Source organism: Biomphalaria glabrata, chromosome 10 (genome assembly GCF_947242115.1).
Source record: "Biomphalaria glabrata chromosome 10, xgBioGlab47.1, whole genome shotgun sequence".
NCBI lineage: Eukaryota > Metazoa > Mollusca > Gastropoda > Planorbidae > Biomphalaria > Biomphalaria glabrata.
The window spans coordinates 35,229,271-35,256,587 of NC_074720.1; the positions used below are offsets into that span (position 1 = coordinate 35,229,271).

General features: G+C 32.3%; 2 protein-coding genes across 7 annotated transcripts; one reads left to right on the forward strand and one right to left on the reverse strand.

Annotated features, from left to right (window-relative positions):
- Positions 1-235: 235 nt before the first annotated feature.
- LOC106062047 (CCR4-NOT transcription complex subunit 4-like) lies at positions 236-17,591 on the reverse strand. 5 transcript variants are annotated; one of them, XM_013220306.2, is made up of 20 exons: positions 17,480-17,591; positions 12,955-13,011; positions 12,779-12,847; positions 12,547-12,659; positions 12,366-12,455; positions 12,109-12,256; positions 11,647-11,811; positions 11,305-11,372; positions 11,077-11,166; positions 10,719-10,974; positions 9,771-9,910; positions 9,011-9,230; positions 8,578-8,680; positions 8,249-8,371; positions 7,553-7,813; positions 7,016-7,143; positions 5,890-6,067; positions 4,257-4,340; positions 2,645-2,857; positions 236-441 (listed from the first exon to the last, which is right to left on the reverse strand). In XM_013220306.2, exons 2-20 carry the CDS (start codon positions 12,973-12,975, stop codon positions 431-433), a joined length of 2,481 nt encoding a protein of 826 aa, XP_013075760.2. In that variant the 5' UTR covers positions 12,976-13,011; positions 17,480-17,591; the 3' UTR covers positions 236-430. The 5 variants fall into 5 exon arrangements, with proteins under 5 accessions (XP_013075760.2, XP_013075758.2, XP_055901052.1 ...); XM_013220304.2 differs by having other exon boundaries at positions 8,593-8,680; positions 10,704-10,974; XM_056045077.1 differs by having other exon boundaries at positions 5,890-5,977; positions 10,704-10,974.
- Positions 17,592-27,317, forward strand: LOC106062048 (sodium channel modifier 1-like). Of its 2 annotated transcripts, XM_013220307.2 has the most exons (6): positions 17,592-17,732; positions 20,307-20,377; positions 21,682-21,770; positions 22,901-23,001; positions 25,116-25,675; positions 26,158-27,317. In XM_013220307.2, exons 1-6 carry the CDS (start codon positions 17,682-17,684, stop codon positions 26,255-26,257), a joined length of 972 nt encoding a protein of 323 aa, XP_013075761.2. In that variant the 5' UTR covers positions 17,592-17,681; the 3' UTR covers positions 26,258-27,317. The 2 variants fall into 2 exon arrangements, with proteins under 2 accessions (XP_013075761.2, XP_013075762.2); XM_013220308.2 differs by lacking the exon at positions 20,307-20,377 and having other exon boundaries at positions 17,615-17,732.

Genomic DNA, 27,317 nt, shown 5'->3' on the forward strand with positions numbered 1-27,317 from the left:
GTTCTAATCTCAAATTTAGGCCTACAAAGAATAATGCTAATGTAAACAATTAAAAAAAATGTAACAGTATTTTTTTTTCCCAATATTATGGCAACAAAAAAATTAATTATAAATAAAAAAAACAACTGCATAAAGCAGCAATTTTCCTCTTAACTAAAATAGATGATATGCCTTCTTAAGTGTTGAAAAAACAAATTATAAAGTATGCTAAGAGAAAATATCACAATGTTGCAGTAAAAAAAAAAAAAAGTCAAATCTTAAAAAGACATGGGGATGCAACTAAGGTGTGACATTGATTAAAACAATATGAACTATTTGTGTGTGAGGCTGTCTAATAAAAGCCCAAATCTTCATCCGGATTTTCTTGTAGCTTGAACTTGAAACAGTTGTGAAATAAACTTGCAGAAGAAACAGACCACTTATGTGAAATTTATTGAAGAACTGGAAATATGGGGGGAAAAAAGGTATATTAAAGAAATAATATTTATGTTAGTAAAATGCAATTAAAATTAATAATCATAATTCATAATTGATAAAGTTGCTTTTATCAATACCTGTTAGGAGATAATGAATTCCTATTTCCTACCAAAGTTGGTGTTATTAACAAACCACCTCCTGCCTAACAATATAAAACTTGCATTTAGAAGTACGGGTAGAATTTTTTTGTTTAGAAAGTGCACTATGAGAAAAAAGCTTGTGTACTAATTCTAACCATATGAGAAAGAGTGGATGACTTTTTAGTTGATTATATAAAACCAACATTTTTGCTTCAAAAGTGGCCTTCTTTAAATAAGGGGCTAAGAAACAAATCTTAATCAGATTCAGGAAGCACCATCAGTATTCATAGCAAAAATGAAATTTAATGTAGTGTGAAAACTACTCTAGTAAACTTTCATAAACCTTTGTACTTAGCAATAAGAACATTTAAAACTATATACTGTTCAGTGTTAACAATTTATACTACGTTTCTCGACCCAGATATGTATCATTCAATCATTTCTTTTTAGGATTAAACAATTATTCCGACTTAGATAGTAGAAGACAGATTTGAAATCCATGGAAATGGAGTTCTTAAATATTTAATCCTTTGCTTGTTTTACAACTACAGAAAGAATAGAACTGAACATCAAGCTTATATAAAACTACATTAGTATTAGCATGGTGATGTTTCTTTTCCTTCCTGGATAAGCTATTGGCCTACTATTTGTGGTTACACAATGTATCTGTCTTGTAGTATAGCAGTACACTGATAAGCTCTTGCTATAAATAGGTTTCCACCCGTGAGATGAAACTGCAAACAGTTTAAAACTAATGGTTTATACACACTCAAAATATATTATTTTAGGTTAAAAAAGTTCAATAATTTTTATTTTTTTTTAAATAATGTCGCTTTCTAAGCTGTTGTTATAGTTAAATAGTTTAATGAGAATTATCACTCCCCATGTAGTTAATGAAAATTGAAAGTTGTAACAAAGAACAAATTAAAGGGTCTGAAGACGTCTCCTTTCAAAGAATTTGATTAACATCGCCACAACTACAAGATATTTGCAATGAATCTTTTTTGGTTCTTTACAGATTGTAGCTGTGTGAAGTTCTAACTTTTAAGATGAATGCATTCAGTACAGAAACTAGATATTAAATGAAGTGATATGTGCCAATGAAGTAGTGTTGGTAACTTTATCTAGATAAGATACATTAGGCCACAAAATTTCTAGCAAAACTGAACAGAACAATAAGACCCTTGAGTTTTCGTTAAGTTTCAACCATGTGTTATTCTAATTCAGATGAAGCATCACATTACATGACAAATGTCTGAACAAAGGAAAGAAAAAAATAAATAAAACTGAGATTAAGACTTAATTTATTTGCTAATTCCAGTAGTGATAAGTAGACAGTAAAATAATTGGGAAAAAGCCATAAGCTCCTTATGCTTACTGTTGTAAATATTTACAATAAAGGAAAGGGTTATCCCATAAACCCACCATATAATCCAGGCTCTTTTTTGCATCTATTTGAGGAAGGCTGAGTCAAATTATTTTGTACAAGACAGTGTTTGAACAAAAATATGACCTAATTTCAAGCATGAAGCTTGGCAGTTATGGTGGCACCAAGCAAAAACATCTATCCTTAATTAGATGTAGCTTTACCATCATCATTAGACCAAATAATTACCAATCCCGTGCCCACAACAGTAGTCTACACAATGACATTGTATATATTTGTATTTGTTTCTTTGGAGTGAACAAAAAGACTTCTTAAGACACCTAGGGTTTCACATTTTCATTTTATTTTAATAAGTTATAAATATTGTGAAAATATTTAAACAATGCAAATAATTTAACCTGATTTTGTTTACAAATATGTAAGCAAAGACATAATAAACAGCTAAAAAAAAAATAAGCAAAAAAACAAAACAAAAAAACCTCAAGTATAGAAAAACACAGTTGTGTGCTTGTTTTTCATTGTATAATCACACTAAACACTTTTTACTTTACTGATTACAGTCAGTATAGTATAATGAGTGTAACCAATACACACAATATTAATCAGAGAATAGACAGTATATTTCATACTGTATATCATTGGTCCTCTGATTGATATTGTACATTAAACAAGGGCACACATTTTTAAAATATTTTTATACCCTCTGCCATTTGGTGAGTGTCTGTGTTAGCTTGACTGCCCAGGCCTGCTGCTCTAAAGCCTGGAGGAGGATTGTGGGTGTGAGGGGGCCATCCTCCATTCCCACCAAGTGGAAACTGTTGCACAAAGGGCAATCTGTGACTTGGGCCATCAGACTCTGTCAGGTGCTGTAAAGATTTGAGCCAATGAGGAGCACTTGTCTCTGGGAAAAGACCTGGTAATAAAAAGAAAGAAGATTAAGAGAGTGCAGGACATTCATGCATGGACAACACTTTTTATTTACACAAAGGCTAAGGAACATGCCCTTAATGAAGAATGGTGCAAAAGGAAGTTTCTAAAAGCACCCAAGTATCCATTGCCTCTTGATAATAAAACAACCATGTATATGGTCTAATGCAGTAACAAAAATTTGTTATACCTTGACCCTATTAACTCTTTAAATAAAAGGTAAGATTTCTAGCTTCATTGGTGTAACGGGCACACAGAATTCACCTTCACCCATTAAAGCACCACATAAGATCTGTTGATCATCTTTCTTCATTCCTCAGTTTTTTGCCCCTTGGATAGAATTTCTTTCAATGACAGTCCTGTCTATTCTTTTAAGTTGTCTTCCCATTGCTTTCTCTGTCAGGTACTGCTCCCTGACAGAAGGTCTATGCACGACCTAAGGATTATATGATATGGCCATAGAGTATAAGCTTGCATTTTTTGACTAGTTAGCAGAACATCATGGGCTGCAATAGCTGTATTAATCCCATTTTTAATTTCTTCATTTGTGATGCAGCCTTTGGATTTTTCTGTGGCATCTCAATTCCATTGCTAGGATCTCCTCTCAAGATTTGCAGTCAGCATCCAAAATTTGCAAACATACAAGAATGTGGCCATAACCAGTCTGATTCTAGTGTAGAGGCCTATACCTTGTCTTTCCATATTGTTCTTCAGTTTTACAAGTGCTGCATTCTAGCTAGTAGATCAGCTTTGGTTCTTACATCTGATACCATAGCCCTGAGTTATTTAAAACTACTGACACTTGTCAGCTATTTGCCTCCAATACTTATGTTCCTTTTAAAGCCCTGTTATCCATTGGTCATAATTTGTTTTTTGGGCATTGATTTGCATACCATATGCTGTGGAAGTCTTGTCTATGTGCATCACCAAGTCAGCTAGTTCTTCTTCTGTCCCTGCCAGACCATCTATGTCAACACAAAGCACAAGTTAGTAATTCTTCTTCCTCCAATGCTTAAAGAACCTTTGTAACTCAGAAAGCATCTTCCCATAACCTTTCAAGGAAGATATTAAAAAGAATTGGTGAAAGTAGGCACCCTGAATCCAACTCTTAGAGCACAAAGTATTAACTATTTCACATTTGTTAGTATTTTTGTTTGCTTTCATGAGAGTTTTTTTTTTTTAAGGTGTATCAAACAAAAGAATCTGAATAAAAAGTTTTTCTTTAATTACAAGATCATTTTTCACTAACAGCAAATCTTAGCATGGTTTCCAATTTTGAAAATAAATTTATATATATATATATAATGGAAAAAATATAAATAATGCCATTCTCAATTTTTCCACACTTTAAGTTTAAATATTGATTTAAAAAAATGAGCACTCACTTCCAGATTCAGTCAATTGGCTGGTGCTTACAATTGCAGGATCATTCCATGGAGATGAGTCTGGGGAGCTTGACAGTGGCCAACCTTACACACACAAACAAAATCAGAAAAATGAAAGTTTTTTTCTCAAGGGGCATTTAATAACAAGACAATAAGCTAATCAGATTAAATTTGTTTTTTTTTTCTCAAGGGTCATTTAATAATTAAACAATATAATCAGACAATAAGTTAATCAGATTAACTATTGTATGACAGTTGGGCCACAATGAGAATAACGAGTAAAATATGACAAGCACAATCTTTCATCATACAAGTCATTTTTTTGTTTAGAAATACTGACACTAGCCATTGAAGCATGTAATTGGTGAAACTTACTAGCCCACATTTTTTTTTACAATATATTTTAAGTTGTCAACTGATATTAACGTTCCAAAACATACGCCCTTAAAGAATTTTAGAAAGTTGCCAGGGGCACCCAGCTTCATTTAAATAGTTTCCCTTTCATTTTGCAATTTAAAGGGCAGATGATGATATGGTCATCTGTTTCTTTGGCCAACAGTTAATGAGCAAGGTGTCATGTGGCCTACACAACAACCCACCACCTTTACTTTCCCTAACTTAAGTCGGGAGGGGGGTGGCTAAGTGTTTAAGTGCTTGGCCTCTAAATCTGGGGTCCTGGATTCACATCTCTGTGAAAGCTGGAATTTTTAGTGCCCCCCTGAGTCCACCCAACCAATTTAAAACAAAACAACAAGTAAAATATAAAAAAGCTTACATCAAGTGTATTTGTATCAATTATTATAACTTTTATTTGTAATAGATCAACACTTATAATAATTATTTGTGCAATTGGAAATATTTTTACCAATTTGTTTTTTTATCACAGCAAATTCATGCTTACAGCATGCTCAATGGCTATGAATAATTATATGTGTGTTGGGAGAAGGGGTATCTGGGAGGTTTCTGTGCTGGCCTTTCAAAATTTTAAAAATGTTTCTTGACATGCTAGCCACTAAGCTAGACAAGTGCTTATGAAAATAGAAGGTTTTATAGTTAATCTCAACTATTTAGGCAAGGACCTAATTCTCTACATAAGACAGAAAGAGTTAATTTGATAAATGCTTTATAAAAAGAGTGTCAGAAATTGTATACAGTATAAAAGTAAAAATTTCCCTTCAGGCAAAAAGAAAAATCCATTCCTCTGTTGGCATCAGGTGTCAAAAAAAAATAAATTATTTTTAAAAATATTCTTTTGCTAAATAGCATCAAACCAATTTTATTAGAATATTCCTCTATATGAGGCAATGTTGCAATTATGAATAATGTGGGATGAAGGTTGCATAAAAGATGTGATAAATGAAGCATGTTGACCACTGGTTGATTATTTTAAATTAATCTTATTCAATTACCCTTTTTTAAATCAATTACTCTTTCTCAGCTTTAATTTGGCTTTTCAATTTCAATATTTAGAAATAAATCTTCATGAAAGTCACAAGAAATGATAAATTTTTTTCATGCTTAGCAGGTATATAAAGTGAAAATATCGTGAATCCAGAGATAAAGACAATATAGTCTATGAATTTATGAAGTTAGGTAAAATATTATTTATATACAATAATTATAGTCAACTTACTTTTATTTAAATGCTGACTCTGTTGTGAAAATAGTGAGGTAGGAACCTGCTGTAGCTGGTGTTGCTGAGCTTGTTGTTGTTGCTGCTGCTGGTGGGGAATAGAACCAAAGCTGATGTTTATATTGGGCAGCATAGAGCGCAGCTGTTCTTGCATGTCTTTCATATTATACAACTCTCTCTGAGGAAATAGAAAGACGACTGTCTAGTTTCAGGAGCTAGGCCAAAACCTGATTTGCTTTGCTCATTGATGAAGTAATAGCTGCATGCTTATAGGGAGACATTTTTGTTTACAAATGGCTATCAGTAATGATTATAACTATTCTAGACACAACTGACATTTAAAAAAAAAAAACTCAAGTCACATGTTAAACCACTTGATAAAGTATTAAATAAATGAAAAATATACAAATTATTTTGAAAAGTAAACCAAGAAAAACCTAAAAAATACTTTTTCTTTTAAAAATGAGAAAGAAAGAGATATATGGGTGGATTTTATTGTAATTTATTTTTAAAAGCCTCCTCCGGCAGATGTGCTAACCATTCTGCTAGTGAGGTTCTTATGACTAAAGAAGATTGTATATATTGTTCACTACGATTAAGAACAGTTTATACCACCACTTCAGTCATGTATAAAGCTTCTTTCCCTTGTTTGAGATGCCAAAGAAAGGATTAATTACCAATACTCAATTACCCAATTGGTAATTATTTTTTTTATTCTTGTGTTGTCAGGTATAAGAAATAATTGTGCGAAATTTCAGCTTGATCCGAGATTGGGTGTCAGAGAAATAAAGTGTACTAACTTTGTACCAGACAGAGTAATTTGATATGAGCTTTGTAAAAAAATAAACTTAATTTATTCTGGAGGACACAAACAAACAAAACAGCTATATTATATTTTCCTTATAGCCACCCAGTCAAAAGAAGGGAATGAGCTCTCATAATCTTTTGAACTAGTGTTAAATAAAGTTGGACACTAAGTATAGCCCTAACCTACATCTGTAATCCTCAAATTTAAAACCAAGTGCCCTACCACTTGCTTGTTATCAAAACCAATCAATAGGTTTACTAAATTAACCCTTATTAAAATTAAACATCAACATTAAAATTTTAAAAAATCTGTGAGTACCTGAGGTTGATGTTGGTGCTGTGGGGTATGCAAGTCTAAAGGCATACTATGATAATGTAAAGGAGCAAATCTCTGTGCATTTAGAGAAAACTGGGGCAGAATGTCTGGCATTTTGGAATTTGATATATCTGAAATATATCCATTGAAATAATGTATAATTAATCATAATCAAGTTATAAAATACCAATATTTAAAACATCTCTGAACAAGACTTAGAGAACAGATCTTATTTAAAAAAGCACCTGCAGGTTGTTTACAAGTAGGTCATTGGGTCTGCAAAGTAATAGTTGTTCATCAGTAGATATTTTGTTTAGCCTTACTAATGGCAGAGATATACTTTCACTAGACAACATTTATATTTCATTTTGATCTAGAATTAAGAAAATTTAAATCTAAAAAGCTGACAGAAAAAATGAGAATCATGAGGATCAATTTACTCTTTAATGGAAATAAAACTATTTCTTCTGATGTTTTTCCTTGTTTTAAGACAGGAGTTTCACTCATAAATTTAGTTATTCTAATATTTGAGTTTCTCACCAGGTCGGAAATAATGCTGCTGTTGCAGTTGTTGCTGTTGTATGTGAGAGATGGAGAAGCCTGGAGGAAGACTCCGGAGTAGAGTATTGTTTTGTAAGGGTGACTGAGACAAAGGGTGGGGGGGATAGCTGGTTTGGGGTGGAGATCCAAGACGGCTGTGTGCTGATTGTAAAAGATGAAGATGCTGCTGTTGCTGCATTCCATTTTCCTTTTCTATCAAATCTGCCAAGCCCTTAAATGATTCTGCACAAGGGTCAAAACCTACATGAAATGTCAAGTAAAAGGTATTTATTAATTTTGCTACAAAGTATGTTTTGGGTCAAATGATTTAAATATATTGCTGTTTTTTTTTAAAAAGGAGTGACACAAATTTAATAAAGCAAGAGAAATACAAATCTACACTAGTTAAATAGTCTTATTCTGCATCAAAAAATAAAATTTTAGTATCTGACATTTCTTGAAGTATTCATAACGAAAAGAAAATTTGTATCACAATATATACATCTAGAGTACATATAAATGTCAATAGCATATTTTAAGTCTTATGAAACATTATGCATGTCTTGGCTATATTTAGAGCTATTTAGACAAAAAAATATAATTAAAGCTTGCCTAGTGATATTTTTTATATATAGCTAAGTCTTCCAACATTTACTTTGGTACAAGATGAATTAAAAACAAAAAAAAAAAACTGACCTAAGTCATCTTCTGGTGGTAATTCCTTATTTTTCAAACCAAATGCTTCTACCCAATCAGTTGAGGTTGACACAGGGAGTGTATCAGCCATTTCATGATTAACTAGTGACACATTGGGCATTTCTGTCAAGAGAAAAAAACATGAATTTCTTTTTTCTTTTGTATGGCCAAACAGTCTATATGACTAAGACAATGGGGTGGCTATTATGTAACAAGAATGATTCATTAATAGATTAAATGTGTTGTTAATTTGAATGCTGATATACCACAGACCACTTTAATTTCGTATCAACTAAGGTAATGAATGACAGATGAGTTTTCTATATTACCAAAAAATGAAAGACCTTGGGCACTGTTGCCTTCTTGCAAACCAGGCCTGCGATTTGAACCAATAGCACCAACTGTTGAGCTCAAGTCAGCATGTTGCTGTTGCTGCATAAAAACAATTGTTAATTATAAGATAACTTTGTTTTTTTGTTGTTACGTTTTGTCTGAAAATAATTATTTAATTAGTCATATTACTACTTTGACACTTATATTACTCTGATTTACTTAAAAACTATTATAAAGTCTTTTTTTTTCTTCTTATGGTTCTTTTACGACTATAATCAAAAGTAAAAAATTACTAAAGTAAATATCTGAACTATAAATAACACCACAAGGGTACAGAGTTTCATGGAGAACAAGGCAACCATCAACAAATTTTTTTTTCCTTCTTAAGTTTGTTGTTAAAAGATCCAAACTACACAATCAAATTCTAACCTGCAATTGTGTACTGATGATTGGTACTGTATTTGAATTTGGCGTGGTCATCTGTGAAGTTGTAATTGAGCCTCCTGCTCTGGGGGATACTGGCTGACTGGTGCTGGGTGTGGGAAGTGGAAGACCTCTGTGATTGACCTGATCATTCGGTGAATTCTTTTCAACATCTCCAGGTGGTGTAGAGGTTGGAGATCTATTGCCACTTCCTACATTTTTTTGACTAGAAACAAATACAAATTAGTATTAGTTAATTTTTTTTAAAGTGTTAACCAGATATGTTTACCTTTTTTTATAATTATTATTTAAACAAATGTGCCTACACCCACCAGTATACAAGTTCCCACACTAAATATAGTTATTTTTTATTTTTGTTTTTATTTAATGTTTATATATGAAACAAGACTTATTTTTCTATATTTTAAAGCTGTTCATTAAATATTTTTTGAAAAACATTATACTGGTATTTTCTTTTTTTGATTAAAATTTTTTTTTTGTTTTTAATTCAGAATTGTATATCTTTTCAAAAGACATTTTTTCCTCAAAACGGAAATCGGTTGTAATGGGAGTTAAATAAGTTAAAGGGAGTCTTATGAATATAGAAGTCTTAGAAGTAAAAATTTTATTAAATGCAATAAACAGATCTCCAAGTGCAATTTAGGCTGATCGATTCTTTCACAGTAAATTATTTATATTCCAGTTAGACATCATAATAATCTAACAAAAAAACATTGTGGCTCTCTAAGAACATGACTCTACTTACTTTTGTATATGATTTTCCTCAGAACTGTTAAGAGAGTTACTGCCTCTCTGACGCCCATTACCAACAGCACGGCTAGCACTACTACCTCCCCCACTGCCCGGTGGGGTGTTAGTTCTGTGTTGAAGTTTACTGCCCACACCCTGAAACCAGTTGAGTCACACTATTAAGAATCAGGGAATATTTCAATATGATAATGGCTTATTTCTGAAAGCAAAAGTTTAAGTAGGTTGCCCCATTATGAGTATGTGAGCAAGCAATTTAATGAAGTTCATGATTTACAATCCATTTAATAAAGTTCATGATTTACAATCCATTTAATAAAGTTCATGATTTACAATCCATTTAATAAAGTTCATGATTTACAATGCAGGGCATCAATAACAATAAAAACTTGTTGCTTCTATTCTTTGACTAAATTAGACAGACCACATTATATATTTTCAAAACAAAAAGCATGAACTAAAACTGAAAAATATGGTCAGGGTAAAGTTCAAGGATGATTATTTGTGTAGAGCATCTTGTATATTTTTTTACCCCAAAATACATTCAACTATGTTTTATGGTGCAAGGTTTCAATGATCTTGTTTAACTTCTAGAAAAGGATGAAATTTAAAAAAATATATAAAAAAAATAGCTGATATATCACTAGGGAAATGTATGGAGGAAAAAAACAACTCCATCCTTAAGACCCTATCTTTATCAGCTCAGCACTTTTTACAATTTAACATACTGCTGCTTGGGGATTCATAAAACACAGACGCTATAGAGTATGATCATTTACAATGCACAAGACTGAAATTTTTTGGTCTAGAACAAAACAAGAAAAAAAAAAAAAAAATCAAAGGATCTAACAATGGAAAAATAAAATTATAAAGAAATTGAGATGAATATTGAAAAAAAAGAAAAGGTTAGTATTCTAAAAGCTATAAATACCTGTGCTCTACTAACATTATTTGATGTGTGGTCATTTTTTGTTCCATTTACATGCGCAGGCGAACTGGCTCCATCTAACACAGGCCAAACAGAATTTGAATTATTAAAGTGAGCATGCCCATTAGCTGCCCCACCACCAGTATGATTATGAACAGGATTAGGTAATAAAGGCCCAGCGTTGGATAATGTATGTTTGATATCACCAGTCATATCCATCAAAGATGGTATAACCTCTGCATTCTCTATTGCTTGAGGTGATACAGACTTTTTTCTGAAAACAAAACACAACATTCATTCAAAATGAAGCTTCATTGCAGCAGAAAATAGATTTTTTAAAAAGTTAATTATCCCAAAATAAACCCAATTAACTTACATCTTGTTATTTGCTATATGATGGTTATTTGCTGAATTCTGAGCATTTAAAAACTGTTCTATTAGCATTTGTTCATACTCTTGATGTTTTCTGAAAAAAAATAATTGTTTTTTTAATTATTAAAAACAAAATCAACTGAATTTATATAATTAATCATTATCAAAATTAGCTATGTGTTATATCAGTGAAAAGCTTTTTTTTAATCATAGACTAATGATGTCACCTTACCCAGCTTGCATTTCATCTTTAGTAAAGCTGGCAGCCTCTTCCCCAAGCTCATGTAAGTACATACAATCCTATTTGAAACAGAAAAAAACTATTAAGGCAACAAATTTTTTGAAACTTTCACAGCTTTTTTTGTACCTAGAGCATACACGTAACCTTTCAAAATGTCCATAGCTCTTGAAACATGAGCAACAATGGAGGAAACGCCAAATCAAAAGAATTGTTGTCTTGTGAATCACACAAATAATAACCAAGATGGGAATTCTTAGTATTCTTACACACTTCAAACTCAAGTTAAAGATGAAAAACAATCGAGCACATTTCAAAACTTAAGTAAATACTTACATTCTTCTGACAGTGTGAGCCTTTTAAAAAATGACTGCAATATTTCGTAGTGCCTAGTGATGTTTTTAATGTCCGTCCCTCCACATGAACATTATTTACTGTTAAAATTGCTCTGAGAGCATCTTCAGGTTTTACATAAGTAACATAGGCACTTGCACTTGGACCCTGTGGGAATGAACAATTTTTTTTAAAGAGCTTTGTGTTGTACAGTTCTCTAGATAATAATGTATATGAAAGTTTCGTAACAATATAGTTTAAATAATGAAATGTAAACATGACAAAATATTTTTTACATCTCAAGAGCTTTCAGGTCTTTTTTTAATTTTTATTTCTTAAAAAAGTTTAAATCTTTTTAGTCCAAAAATATTTTAATTCAATCTTTGAAAAAAACAAATCTTAACACGTTTTTTTTTTTAAATAAATGAAAATGTGTTAATAAAAAATTCAGTCTCCACTGCACACCTGAGAGCCAGCATATGAAGTGCTCTGATTTATCACCACTTTATGTATCTTCCCAAACTTGCCGAAATATTCATGTTTTTTGAGCACTTCAGGATCAGCTAAGCGAGGAGACAGACCTACAACAAACACCAGGTTTCTCTGTACAACCCTGTCAAGACAAACAGGATCTGGCTTAACTTTTGTGCTTCAAATAGTTACCGCTAACTACACTAAGAGATAAGCATACCAATGTAATGAAAAATGAGTTTTTGCAGTACCTGACATTGGCTAAGTGCTTTCTGTTTTCTGCAGCCTTTTGTTTTCGTTGAACATCTTTTTGTTTTCTCTCTTTCTTGATGTTTTGTAATCTATAGAAACATCATGCAAGATTATTATCTAAATGTTTCATAAAATTTCTCTGATATTACATTCTGAATTACTTTTATTTAAACAACATACTCATCCTCTGTTAAAGGTTTAAACTCTGCAGGGTCTTCTGGATATTGCTTCCTACAAGCTGGACATAAACCATTTTCATCTGTACGAATTCTATGCCAGCAAAAACGACAAATCTGCGAAGGCAAAAAATAATTGTCTTTCCACTTGGTAAGTGAAATACAACCAACACGGCCATATGAACCTAGATACAATTTTTTTAAATGGTAAAAATTCAAATTAAAAAAATGGTTACCTGATACCCACATGTACATGGAAAAAAGCTGTGATCGTCAATCTCAAGTGCTTCCATGCACAAGGGACACTGAAAAAAAAAATAAAGAAAGAAATACAATAACTCACATACTTATTATATGAACCAGATTTTACATAAGAACTAACACAATTTTAGATATTATACTAAATACTTACTTCAGCCGGCTCTTCTGACATTCTTCAGCAAGTAGCAAGCAAGCAACTTTTTTAATTCTGAAAAAAGAAAATTTCATGGATGCAGTCTAACACATGGCTATATATAGTATTAAGCTGAACTGTGCATTAATTTTAAGATTATCTAAGCAGACCCACCCATTAATAAAAGTAAAACTAGGTGTAACAGATTAGGACTCCATCTTCAAGTCAAGTAAAAAGTCTAGATATAGATTCTGCAAAAACCTTTGGCTAAACAGCTGCATGCTATGCCTTTTAACAATGAATAAAATTATGCTTACTTAAGCCATCTCTAACAATTAAAGTCATGATAAAGGCTACTTCAAAAGATAAAGCTTAATGTATTAATAGTGGGCTAATTATTATTTATAGCACTTATGTCCAAGGGCAGAGATAAATTACTGCATTTCGCCTAAGTCTTGCTTATCATTGAGTAAAAATAATGTTTACTTTTTTAAATAAATGGTTTACTTTTACAAATATTTATAATAGACCAATAAATCCATATCTCTCTCTGTGAAATATCTATAATATTATTACAATATATTTTAATATATTAGTTACACCTGATTATACAAGTAAAGAATGATTTTTTAACAATCATCTTCTCTTCATTATTTTCAGTTCATTAGGAACAGAAGTGTCTTTAAAAATAAGCTGTTTTAAATTGTTTTTCTGTGACTTAAATCTAGGTGTCATATTAAAGGTTTCCTAAAAAATGATTACAACTATAACAAATAATAATAATAAGGAATAATCTATTCACAAACGAATATAGATATCAATAAATTTTATGTTATCAATGTCACATCCATTGTCATGATTATGCGTAAATTATTTGTTTAAAGGATTAATATAAATCTGATATATCATTATTATAGTGTAAGTAGGTTTAATTATAATGATTTCAACTTTTACAAAGCTGCATTTATAAATCTTTTCAATCACCATTACTTAATTTTAAGTGATGAAAAAAAAAAAAAACACAATATATAGGCCTATGTCTACATGAGCACTAAGAAAAAATGGTAGAGCTCTCAATCTCATGATATTAAGTTTAGACACATTAAGTAGGGTTACAATAAAGCTGAGCTCCGACTGGATATCCAGCCATTTTTCACCATACGGTAATATTCAGTTGCAGCAGGATATAAATGCAAGATAGTTAGCCAGATTACAAAATATACTTTAGTGTCTACAGTCATATTAATACATATAAAGAGGACATGATTTAGTTTGTCTTTTATGCAATTTATGCCCTAAAATGTATTATTGTTTAAATAAATAAATATATATATTAGAAGCTTTGCTAACTGTTCAGTAACACCAGCGATTTACTAGACATTTAGGGATGGGCTCTAGCTGGGTACCCAACTTTTACTTTCTAGTACTATTCTGTGTATAATAAGTCCATTGATGAAATGAAATTCATGCATTGAGCTAATACTAATAAAAGCTTCAGGTTCTAATTTAAGGCTGACATTGATAGTAAAAAAAACATAACAAAAAAAAAAAAAAAATACAACAACAAAAACTAGATCTATATATTTCAATTATAAATGTTAAATTACTTTAAAGACACTATTTTAAGACTATAGTTGCCTAAGCCCATAGTACTGTGCCTGAGTTTGACTAAATTGCACCACCAAAATCTGATTATTCTAAGGCTAAAAAAGAGCTAGCAGTAAGTAAATCTTAAAATCTATTAACAAAAAACTGGCGGATACATTTGAATGTCCTCCATGTGAACTAAGGCTAAGTTCGCTAAGTCAACAAAAAGGTGTATAAAGTGGACAAATCATTTCATGAAATGAATCAGAATCTAGATCTATATTACAAGTATAAAATACTTGATCAAATATAGACTGTATCTACTAGATATCAGTAATCATGAGTAATCAGTAACAACTAATCCACATCAATCAGTTTGGATACTTGAGTTGACTATCATTCATTGTATCATTCTATAATTCTATTTAATATACAATACAGACTAATTAGAATTAGGTCTAATATGAGTTAATTATTATCTAGAATTTATATATATTTAGAATCTAGAAATAGAATAGATAGTAAGATAGTATTGTATTAATATTTAATTAACTGGAATAGGACTCTACTTTCTCTAGAGACAATTTTGTATTAAAATTAGATCTATGATGATGTATCAGAGATTAGATTAGATTGATTAGAAAATAGATTATTTCAGATCCAGATTATACATCACATAATACTCAGTACTGATGATAAAAAAGTGATCTATCTAGATCTCAGTTACATGATTCTTTGATGTTCTTTGAAAGCTTCTGGACCTGATGGTATTCCAGCTAGATTACTCAAAGAACTAAGTAATGAACTAGCCCCAGTGTTCAAAATACTCTTTCAGGCTTCACTTAACCAGGGCAGAGTACCAAAGGACTGGAAAGAAGCTAATGTCACCCCCCTATTTAAAAAAGGAGAAAAATCTGACCGAGGAAACTACAGACCAGTATCACTTACCAGCATCACATGTAAAATCCTAGAACACATAATATGTAGCAACATCATAAACCACTTAGACAAACATAATGTCCTCACACCATACCAACATGGCTTTAGGAAATATAGATCATGTGAAACACAACTAATAGGACTAATTGATGATTTTTCAAAAGGTTTAGATAATAGTGAACAAATAGATGCTATCTTACTAGATTTTTCTAAGGCTTTTGACAAAGTTCACCACCATAGTTTGCTTAAAAAATTAAAATATTTCGGCATTAATGGTCCACTGCATCAGTGGATTAAAGACTTTCTGATAGGGAGAGAACAAACTGTAATAATAAATGGCTGTAAATCAACACCAATAACAGTAAACTCAGGTGTACCTCAAGGAACAGTCTTGGGTCCACTACTATTTTTAATTTACATAAATGATTTACCAAATTGCATTACTTCAGGAACAAAAGTCAGATTATTTGCAGACGATTGCATAATATATAGAACAATAAAAACAACACAAGACACAGATATTTTACAAAGAGAATTAGATGAATTACAGAAATGGGAATCAAATTGGAGCATGTCTTTCCACCCAGAAAAATGTCAGTTGTTAAGAGTAACAAAAAAACTAAAACAAATTAATTCCACTTATCTTATTCATGGCAAACCAGTAACACAGACTAAAAACGCAAAATACCTAGGTGTTATAATAAATGAAAAACTGTCATGGAATCCACATATTGATGAAACTACAAAAAAATCAAACAAAGCATTAGGATTTATTAAAAGAAATTTCTATAAATCAAATAAGAACATAAAACTAAAATGTTATTTAACCTTGGTTAGGCCAATAATAGAATATGCATCCTCTGTTTGGGACCCCTCAACTCAAGAAAACATTAAGAAACTAGAACAGACACAAAATAGAGCAGTGCGATTCATAACAAACGAATATTCACATTTGACTAGAGTAACACCTTTAGTAAAATCACTAAATTTAGAAAGCCTTCAGGACAGAAGGCTCAAAAGTAAAGTAGCAATAATACATAAAACACTGAACCATAATCTTCAAATACAAAAACAAAATTTAATAAAATACTCTGAAAGACACAAAGATAAAGGCACATTCCTCGTCCCATATGCTAGGACAAATTTGTACAAATACTCCTTCTTCCCTAGTGCTATTAGAGCATGGAATGGGTTGCCTGAGCTAGCCAGGAAAACCAGTGACTTGGCAGAATTTAAGTCATTGGTTAATATGCATGACTAAATGCATGACGCGTAGGACGTAATCATCTTCTTTTTTGAAGTAACGTCTGTATTATATAAGATAAGAATCACAATGATTGTATCTAAATTCTAAATCTAGATTACCCTCTCTAAAGTCTAAAGTGTATCTAATCTAGGGCTTAGTGTAGATCTAGAATCTAGATCTATGTTTATATCAATCTAGATCTATGTTCTAGATTCTAGATTGTATGTTACGTCTTATGAGAAGTCTAGAGTGGTAGAGTTGAGTCTAGAAATTGAAGAGATTGACTAGATTATAGATCTAGTAATTAGTATTTAAGTTTTTACAGAATACACAGTAATACAGATCTTCATCTTATCTAGACTAGATGACTAGTAGACACTACACTAGAACTAGAGAGTAGAGTAGGAGTAGATCTTATATTAGTTTATAAACATCAGATTATTCAAGCTAGAAGATTAGCATGATTAGAAGTCAGTATCACTGAGAGTTAGTTGTTATTGTAATTGTTATGTTGCACACAATCATTCACTATATTTATTGTCACTACTTAGACTACACTTAGCCTCTTAGGTCTATTAAACTGAGTATTATTATTATAGAATCTTAGAAGAATTATAGTGACAGTCTAGCTAACTTCCATAATTGTGAAATTAAGGCTTTCAATCAAGGACAGAGGAGGAAACAAAGATATACTAGGGGGTATGAAAATATCACCCGGCAACGATGTTTTTAAAAGAAAGCAATTTACACTATATTACTAATAAAACAAACCTCAGATTTGAGTGTATAAACCCTTAAACTCACTTTGGAAATATAATTCTAAGCTTTGCTTATTGAGCTCTCAACGACGACACAAATGTCAGTGCGCATGCGTAAGGCTAGAAAACCCGGATGATAATGAGGTAATCTCGCGTGAATTACAAGCAAATATTTTATTTTAGAAACAACAATCGACGTCAACTCGAAGACTAAAATGTCTTTTAAACGAGAAGGAAACGATAGTTGTCTTCTAAATACACTTAGAGTAAGTTTCCTCCTACTACAATAATAACAAAGCATTAGATCTAGATCTCCAATTATTATACTTTAATACAGAGCTAGTTTAGTAGTACTACTTAAGTTATATTACTAGCCTGACATTGTCACATTACCCGCGGCCTGCGGCCCGTGCGGGTCTAAGTTTGTGTTTACAACTATTACTATAATTAGTGTCTAGTCTAGTGTCAGAGTGTGTGTGGTAGTAGATCTAGTGGATAGTTTGTTTTAGGGCTACAATACATACACTACGGTCTAAGTTAGTACCCAAGGAACATTCCTGCCAAGTTTTATCAAGATTGGTCAAGCGGCAAGCGGTTTTGATTTCTATTCGTCACATACATAATGATGTCATAATCATATGCCAAACATTCTACTTTATTAACTTTATAGTATAGATTATAATTATGTATAAGATAATATCATAATATTAATAATAACTTTAAACTTATTCTTATTATAAGTATTCTAATGATTTAATGGCCTTTAATTTGGCTTAAATTTTAGACTTAGTTAATGATTAATGAACTAAGTTAATGATACTTAAAGACTTACAAATGATCATTTAAAAAATAAATTAATGGCCTTAATCAAAGTTAATCATTTGGGATGGGTTGCCTGAATCAGCTATGAAAACCAACACTCCAACAGGTAACACTTACCTTACAGTAACACTTACACTTATTGTCTTATACTTATACACTTGCATCATTTAGCAAAGTAAGAGTTTTAGTCATTGATTAACTGTTGACAATAATAAAATTGATGTTAACAGTGTTAACATGCATGACTCGATTGACAGGAGTAATTATCTTCTTTTTCATAGTAACGTCTGTAATATATAGGCCTATAATATAATATATAAGATTAAATGATTATGATCAGATTCTTTAACTATAATCTAGTAGGCTACTTTACTAGATAACTAGATCATTAGTACATTCTAAATCTGCTCAAAAATTAGATCTACATTATAATATCATTAGTAATTAACACAAAATAGTCTTTTAAGTTAACTTATCTGTCTGATGTTGCCATCACCTGTCCTAAAAGGACCATCGGGATCAGTGGCAAATTTAACTGTAATAGTAGAGGAGTCATTATATATATGCTATAATATACTCAAGGAAACACAGGCAGGACCTTAAAAACATGACTCCAAGAACACCTTAGAAACATTCGTAATTTTGCAACTAAGCCCATCTCTATCTATTTTAATAACACACATTATAGGGGCACCACTGATCTCCTCCTCACGGCTATACAACAATACAACGACAAAAACACCAGTCTGCAGATCGAAAACAAACTTATTTACATGTCAGGCACCCTCCAACCTAACGGGATCAACAACCAGCACAATTTTATTTAATATACGATGGCACTAACACTACCCTCTTTTCCCATTCATCTTTGCCTGACACCTCTGCCCCCTTCCGATTACCCGCGCTTTTACACCAGCGTAGCTCATTTCTTTTCTGCCTTGATAGAGAACAACATCGGACAGATAAGTTAACTTAACAAGACTATTTTGTGTTAATTGTTTGTCATTTTTTTGTTTGTTTTGTAGCTGATGAAGGCCTTGTGGCCCAAACGTTCTTTGTTTAATTTGGTCCGGCAGGGTTACATATAGAATATGCATGTTTTTTGTATTTTCTATATATCTGTATTAAGATATATGCATTCATGATTTTGTGCATCATTATACAAGAAAACTGCTGGCAAATAAAAAAAAAATAGCAACAATAAATTGAAATATTTTTAGCACTAATGCCATTAGTATATAAGAGCCTTTTCTACTAGGGTTGCACTGAATGTGTTTATTTTAGAGTTGTGTGAAAGTTCTGATTATTTGTTGAGAGCTTGGAGGACATGAGAATTAAATGTAGGTGTTCTGGGGAGGTAATTTGTAATAGTCTAGATGTCAGTAGAGAACCTGGTTATGGATGTATGTGTGTTGTTCACTCTCTATATTGATATTGAGTATTGTTCTATTTTGCTGTTAAAAGTAATCATGATAATTTTGCTTTGATAATACCAATAATTTGTTTATCCTTACTATATGTACCATACTTAAATAAAGCCCCCTTTAATGGATCTCAGTGTACAATAATTTTATGAGCCTGGTGTTTATGGATTGTTAGTATATTGCTTGCAAGTCCAATAACTAATTTTGATGTAGATAAAAGTACACTATTGGCTACTTAAGGCGCATATATATATATTGTTTATATTCATTGTGCATTAACAAAGGTGTCATGTGGCAAGCACAACGACCAAATACCTTTACTTTTTGCAACTAATGTCAGTTACCCATTAGAGTTGGGTGAAGTCAGTGGCATCATTAAAATCCCAAAGCTCAAAATTCCAGTCTTCATCGAGATTTTAACCCAAAGCTACGCCAACCACTTCATTACTCAGCCACCATGCACCCGCTTGTAATAATAACCTTTATTGTGAGAATTTATCTTATTGGTCAAATTTGTTAGTTGAACGTGCATAATTTTATATGCATACACCGTTTCTTTTCTACCTGAAATTTTTTTTTTTTAATTCATTTTAGAAAAGGAGGATTAAGGAACTCTTCAGTGAAGATATTCCTGAAGATGAGGCAAAGTTACTTAGTAATGGCAGGTAACTATATACAAGCCCTATCAGTTAATCTAAAACTGGGATTAGAAAATTATCCATCTTTTTTTTTTTTAATTTGCTAACACCTGTCAACATTAGCCTCTGGCTCTGAGGTTCTCAGCCTGTGGGCCACGACCCCCTTTCCAGCGTTTGCCTAAGAGCATCGAAAACGTGTACTTTTTTGTCTGTTCCATGAGAAGTTACTTTTATTTTTAATAGATTCCTGTGACATTTTATGTCTCGAGAGACAATCTTTTCTCTTTGCAACTTCTCATGTGACTAAAGAGGCCAATCCTGCGGTCACAGGTTGGGCATCTGTAATCAAAAGCCGCTGTTGCACTTTCACTTTTTTTTCTACTTCTGGTGTATCATCAGTATACCTTAAAAGTGGGTAACCGGTGACTCTCTTGCCTTGTTAGATCACCATACAGAATGTCTTGTTGGAGTCAATCTTGTGGAATTCTGAGAACATGACCAAGTGAGTCAAGGCATCTGCTGCTGATAACAGCGCGGATGTCCTGGCACTCTGCTCTTCGCAGCTTTTTCCTCATTCGTTATTTTATCTTGCCTCCTTATTTTTAATAGATTAAATCAATTTAAATTGATACTTAACGCAATGTTATGGCTTTGGAGAATCATATATATTATTTCTATGTAATTGAAAAGCTATTTCATTACAGTTTATAATGAAGAATACACCATTGTTTTATAGTCAAAGTCAATGTTATTGAAGGGGATATTTTCATTATGGAACAACCCATGAAAAGGTATCTGAAACAAAAGAACTTAAAGAAAATAAAACTTAATGTCTATTAGAAACAATATGGTTTTATTGCAATAGTTGAAGCTGGAATTTTAAAAAATCACTTCATCATTTGTAAAGCGTTCTGTAAGCTGAATCTATGAAGCTGAAATAACTAATGTCATTTTGATAACAAACATCCTACATTCACAGATAAGAATACCCAGTATTTTAGAGGTATATAAATGATGGCGATTTTTTAAGTGAATTTTTTTTTTTTTTTTGCAAACCTTTTTAGACCACAACAGCATGTGATGTATAAGAGAAAGTTGACTCAATTTTTTTAAAAAGTATAAAATCTCTTGGAAATAATGTATATTAGTGGTGTCTGCACAAGTTAGCTAGTATCATTGAATTTCAACATTTGGTACTGGTCACCAAAAGTCATCAGAATCCCCCTGTACAAACTTTTAAAATAAATTAAGAACTTGTGAAGTGTGTAGTGATAGGGATATTCAAGTAGCCCCTACTTTATAAATTTCTTTTTTTTTTTTTTTTTTGCCAGGTTCGCTTGTTTGGTATGCCATCACAAGCCAATATTTGATACAGTTAGCATGCTTAGCATTCACAGGAAAGGAAAAAAACATCTCTTTGGTGAGTATTTATTAATGCCTCTATAAATGTTTTAGCATTACACACCAGCTATGTCAATTGATTTGTTTCTGGGATGTATTTGTTGTTTGTTTGTTTTTTTTGGGTCCAGCACACCCATTCCTTTTTTTTTTTTTGGAACTTCCAATAAACAAGCCTCATTTCAAAGATCTGACATATTTTTTAAACCATGAATTCCAGCATCTATTATATTGGATTGGAGCAGCCCACTCTCGTTCTCTCTTTTTTAAAAAATCTCTTTCTCTCTCTTTCCTTATCTCTCTACAACTTCTCTCTCCTTTCGATCAGTCCATATCCTCCTCTCTCACTATCTGCAGCCCTCCCCCCTTTTTTTGTTGCACCTCATGCATCATGATGTAGACTTATAACTTGATTTGGATCAGTCTGCTATTCCCTTATATTTTTCTTCAAATTTCTTTCCTTATCTCTCTCTCCTTATCTTCTCCCCCTTTCTCTCATTCTTCCTATTGCCACCCCCTTTTTTTTATGCACTTTGCAAAGACGCTTGACTTGAATTGGAACAGCCCGCTTTATAATGCCCACCACACATACACATTCTTTTGGCCTGTAAATTCTAGTATTACTTACACCACACACACAACAAAAAAAGTTAGTCTAAAATACAATCTCTGACTTTTCTCGACTTGGCAGCTAAAGAAAAAGAAAAGAGAGCAAAAACAGCCTCTTTTTTCTTTCATTGTTTTGACCAAGGTTTTTTTGAATTTATCAGAAGAAGTGGTTTGTTTGTCACATTGGGGAAAATTGACTTTCCAAATTAGCAAAGGAAACAACTTTTGTCAGCTTTCCATTAAAATATATAATGCCATTAATGCATTGTGTATATTAATAAGTCTGCATCTAGGCCATTTTCCATCAAGAGTAAAGGGTGAAACAAGGATTCATTTCAGCTACAACACTATTCGTCATTTTCTTATCCATTGTCCTTGCGAGTCCTTTAAATCCTTATAATTTGGAGTACATATCCCAAGGAAATATGAGAGAAAAAAAGCTTTTTAACCTGGCTTGATTTAATGGCTAATTGACTGAATTAACTGAAGTAATTTTTATGTGAATTTCTGTATAATTGAACTAATTCATTGTTCATTTTTCAGATAATGAAATATATTTAAACAAGAAGAGAGAGCTTATGCATCTCATCAACGCTCGCAAACACGAACAGTATCTTAAGGATGGTACAACCTTAATTAAAATGGTTTGTTTGGTGCATATTTTAAATAGGAAACTCCTTTCTGAAAATCTAATTTGCCCGAAGTAAAAATTACATTATAAATCTTATCTTCATCTTGAAGGCATATTAGAATGCTAACTATCTAGACAACATTACATTGTAAAAGCACTATTTTTTATTTTTACCAAGCATTTGTTTGCATCACACTTTATTATGACGTATTTGCATCACACTTTATTATGACGAACTTCTTTATTACACTTGTCCTGAAACATGCCACCAAATGTAGGATGTGTGCCTCATTTATTAGTGTGTAATATGTAGTGTTTATCAATTGAAGGTGAAGTAATCACAAGGGGGGAGAGTGCCTCCTGCACTTATTAACAGCTCACCCAGTGAGAAGGGCTTTGGGTCAAGTGTTTGCTATTTTAAATTATTGGATTTTTTTATTTTTCAAATAAGTTCAAGCTAACAAATTGTTTCACTCAGCACTAACTACAAAAGCGATAGAATGACTAATTTCAAGGCTTTATAGTTAATGTGTAGATGCATCACTGATCCCGGGAGGTGAAAAATAAATGAGAAGGATTATTGTGGCTACTGCCACTCCCCCTGATCATATAACAGCAAAGGTGGCTATCTTATTAAAAAGGATTGGAAGCATCAAAGAATGGATGGACTTCACATTTGTTGAGGCCATAAGGATATAGGGAATATAGTAATTCAATTTAGATCACATGTGTTAAATGTTGTTAAGCCTTCATCTCCTACTATAGCTTATTCGTATATTTTATTTCCTTGAGGAGCAATTTTTTTTTTTTTTTTTTGTGCATTCAGTTTTTTTTTTTTTTTTTTTGCTCTTAAGCAGGTAGGTCTACCCATCTGAATTTATTCTTCAGTTCACTGAATACTCTCTCTATACATTTTGCTTCACACAGCAGTTTTATGCCCAGCAATGTTGAGAATAGTACTCTACTTTTTCATGGCAATGACAGCAAAAGAATCTAAGGTCAACAGCTAAAGCCTGGCTAGAAGAAGGTGAATGCCTAGCAATCATCATGCAACATACAGTATATTATATCTCACTCTATTGCTTCTTTTTCAAAATGGGTTGGGGGGGGGGCGGAGGCTGTCGATTGGAAGTGCATTGTTTCTGCTCTTTCCACTATTTTATAATATTCCCTAAACGTTGGTCCATCAATCAGAGAGATTGTTATATATTTTATTCCAAAGGTAGGAGCAGATGGGGTTAGGATGGTTTGAGCCATGGTTTTATTTCCATCTAGAACTATTAATAATTTCTAGACTAACATTAAAAGATGGTTTAGCTTTTTAAACTACATGTGTAATATAAGTAATAGAAAACAGTTTAGGTAGGGGTTTGTACAAATTTGAAAATGTTATTTAAACATTTAAATACCATATACCAGCATTTACATTCTGTAAGCATATTTGATGTTGCAATTTATGCCATTCTTCCTTCCTCCCTCCCCAAAAAAGATTCTCGTCTTGCCTTGAATCCACTAGTGTCTTATTATCTTGCGATAAACTGTAAACACTACACAATAGCCACTAATAAGTAAGGTGAAACAGCTACATTTGATACATGTTTAACACAAAGTGCACCATCTCAATAATTGGTTATTGTTTTTCCCAAAACATCACAATAAAATTAAAAATGAAAAATTGCTGCTCAACAATATTTATGAACTTAAAAAAAAAATATTTTGCAAAATATTATGGTGTTATCATATTATTTGAGGGATTAGTACAGGTCTATTTCTTTTCTCTCATATAACTACTGCTTTAACCTGAAACTTACTTCAAGATTAGTTTACTGGTGACAGGGGACTTAAAAGTTTCTATTCTTCCTGTCCTTGTGTATAGGTAATTATTATTGTGATCAATGCAGCACTCCACAACTATTTATTTTATTTTCCTAAACATTTGTCTAGAAAGCAATCAAATACTGTATAAATAGTAGACTCATGATTATCTTTAAATTCCTAGTATCTAACTCACAGTTTTCACTAGGTTTAAGCTCAGAACCTTTAGCATTGTATTGATAGTGGGATAAATATGTTTACAATGTTAATGTTGCACAGTTCATTTTGTAAAATCTACTTGTTTTATTTCAGTCTGAGCCAAAACATACAAGTATATTAAGCTCCCAGCCTTATGATCCTAGAGTGAAGAAATTAAAATTAAAGAATGACCATGAAGTCTCAACATCTCTGACAAATACTGGTTTCAAAAAGTCCATGTCACCTGCAGATAACTCAACTCACCTACCAGGTCATTCACACTGGTCAGATATGTGCCAACAACAAATGTCTGTTCCAGTCACTCATGACCACAGGTTAAAGAACATCTTTTCAGAGAGAGACAGATCCCAGGAGTATGTCAGATGTGAGCCTTACAAATCAAAATACAGACCCACCATAACAACCCTCACAGTGCCAATTTCTTGTGACACGGTGAAAAATACTGATAGTAAAGTCTTAATAGATGAAAGAAAAATCGCCAATTCCAGTACATCTAACCAAGCTATGCAAGTCTATGGTAACACCTCAAATACTAAACTTTTACCCCAGACAAAAATTACAAAATCTAAGCAGTCTCAAACACAAGTTAAAAAGACTAATCTTGCTACGACACAAGGTCAGAATTCAACGAACAAATTAAAACAACTTTCAGGGTAAGTGTATGTGTCTCAGTAGAAATATATAGATGTTAAAGTGAAATTTGTTCACCTAACAATCTTCATTTTATATATTCTACATTGGTTTATGACCTGCTAAGAGTTTATCTCCTATCATTTATTTGTTTCTGGGCATGAGAAATAGGTATTTGGAAAGAAAATGCATCATCATCACACATTTTAATAAAGTTGATCTAATACTTTTCACCTTGTCATGGGTAATTTGCTGAAAACATCCTCTACATATTATTTTTAAGCGGCTTACTGCAAACATTTGTTATTGTATTCAAGCTACTTAGCAAAGATTCTTGCATATGACTATCTCCCATTTGCAAGCAATTAGTTTCATTAAAATATTGTTTGAATTAGGATGTTAGCCAACTTATTACATTGAAAGAAAGTAGCAGCAGTTGATTCTTTCCACACTAAAAACAACAAATGACCATATAATTTAATGTATGTCTTTATTCTACCCACAGTTCTGGCTGGAAGAGAGACTGGGATGGTAGTTGGATCAAGGATGCTACAGCAGAGTTTGACTCAGATGAAGAACCACCTGACATTCCTTTACAACTTTAATCTTACGTTCAATAAAATAATTTATTTCAAAATAGACTTTTTATTATATGATAAATAATAATATTTGATCTATTTTTACACTCTGTTTGTCTCAGCAGTTTGAAACCTTTTTAGTTCTACGGACCCTTTTTACAATTGCCCACTATGTGGCGACCCAATAGTACAATCAATTGTTTTTTGCTAATGTTATAAAATCTTTAAATGTAAAAATATCTAAAGCTGTATATTTTTAAAAACAAAACTCTAAATATTTCTTCTTATAATTTAATACAGATAAATGACATTTTCATCTGCCTCCTTCAGTTGTGAACATCTCGAACACTTTTTCATATTGTTGTGAAGCCCTATTTTGGAGAGACACTCCCATCCACATATATTGCATCTCAAGGTAGCTTTCGTGGTAGAGGAGTTGGCCATTTTCTGTGTGGCCCGCTTTTCTTCAAGAGTCAAGGCCCTTTTTTTTTTTCTCGCTGTCTGTAGCTTTCTTGGTCACCACCTCTCTCCAACTAGTGCGGTCTAAGACTATCTCTTCCCAATGGTCAGTATCAATGTTTACTGATTTTAAATCCCTTTTTATCACATCAACCTAACGGAGGTGGGGGGTGACCAGTTTTTCTTGAGCCAGACGCAAGTTGCCCATACAGAATCATTTTCGGATGCATTTGTCCTCCATCCGGCAAACATGTCCGAGCCAGTGCAGGTGGCGTTGCCTGAAGACCGTAAAGATGCTGGGAGGGCTCGTTCTCGCAAGGATCTCAGTATTGCACACTCTTTAAGATCCTCCAAAGGCAGCGTATGTGGAATGAGTTTAGTTTTCTCTCTTGTTTTGTGTAGGTTGTCCACGATTTGCTGCCGTACAGTACTGTGCTAAGAATGCATGCCTTGTAGATATTTTAAAAACTCTTAATTTCGTAATTCTTGTGGAATTTACTAATATTCATACATAAGTTTTAAAGACTCATTCTGTAGCATAAGTTGAAATCCAAGATCTTTGCAGACACTACAAATATTTTGCAAGAAATTTTATACTTATTTCTCAGAAATAAACATATTTTGTCAA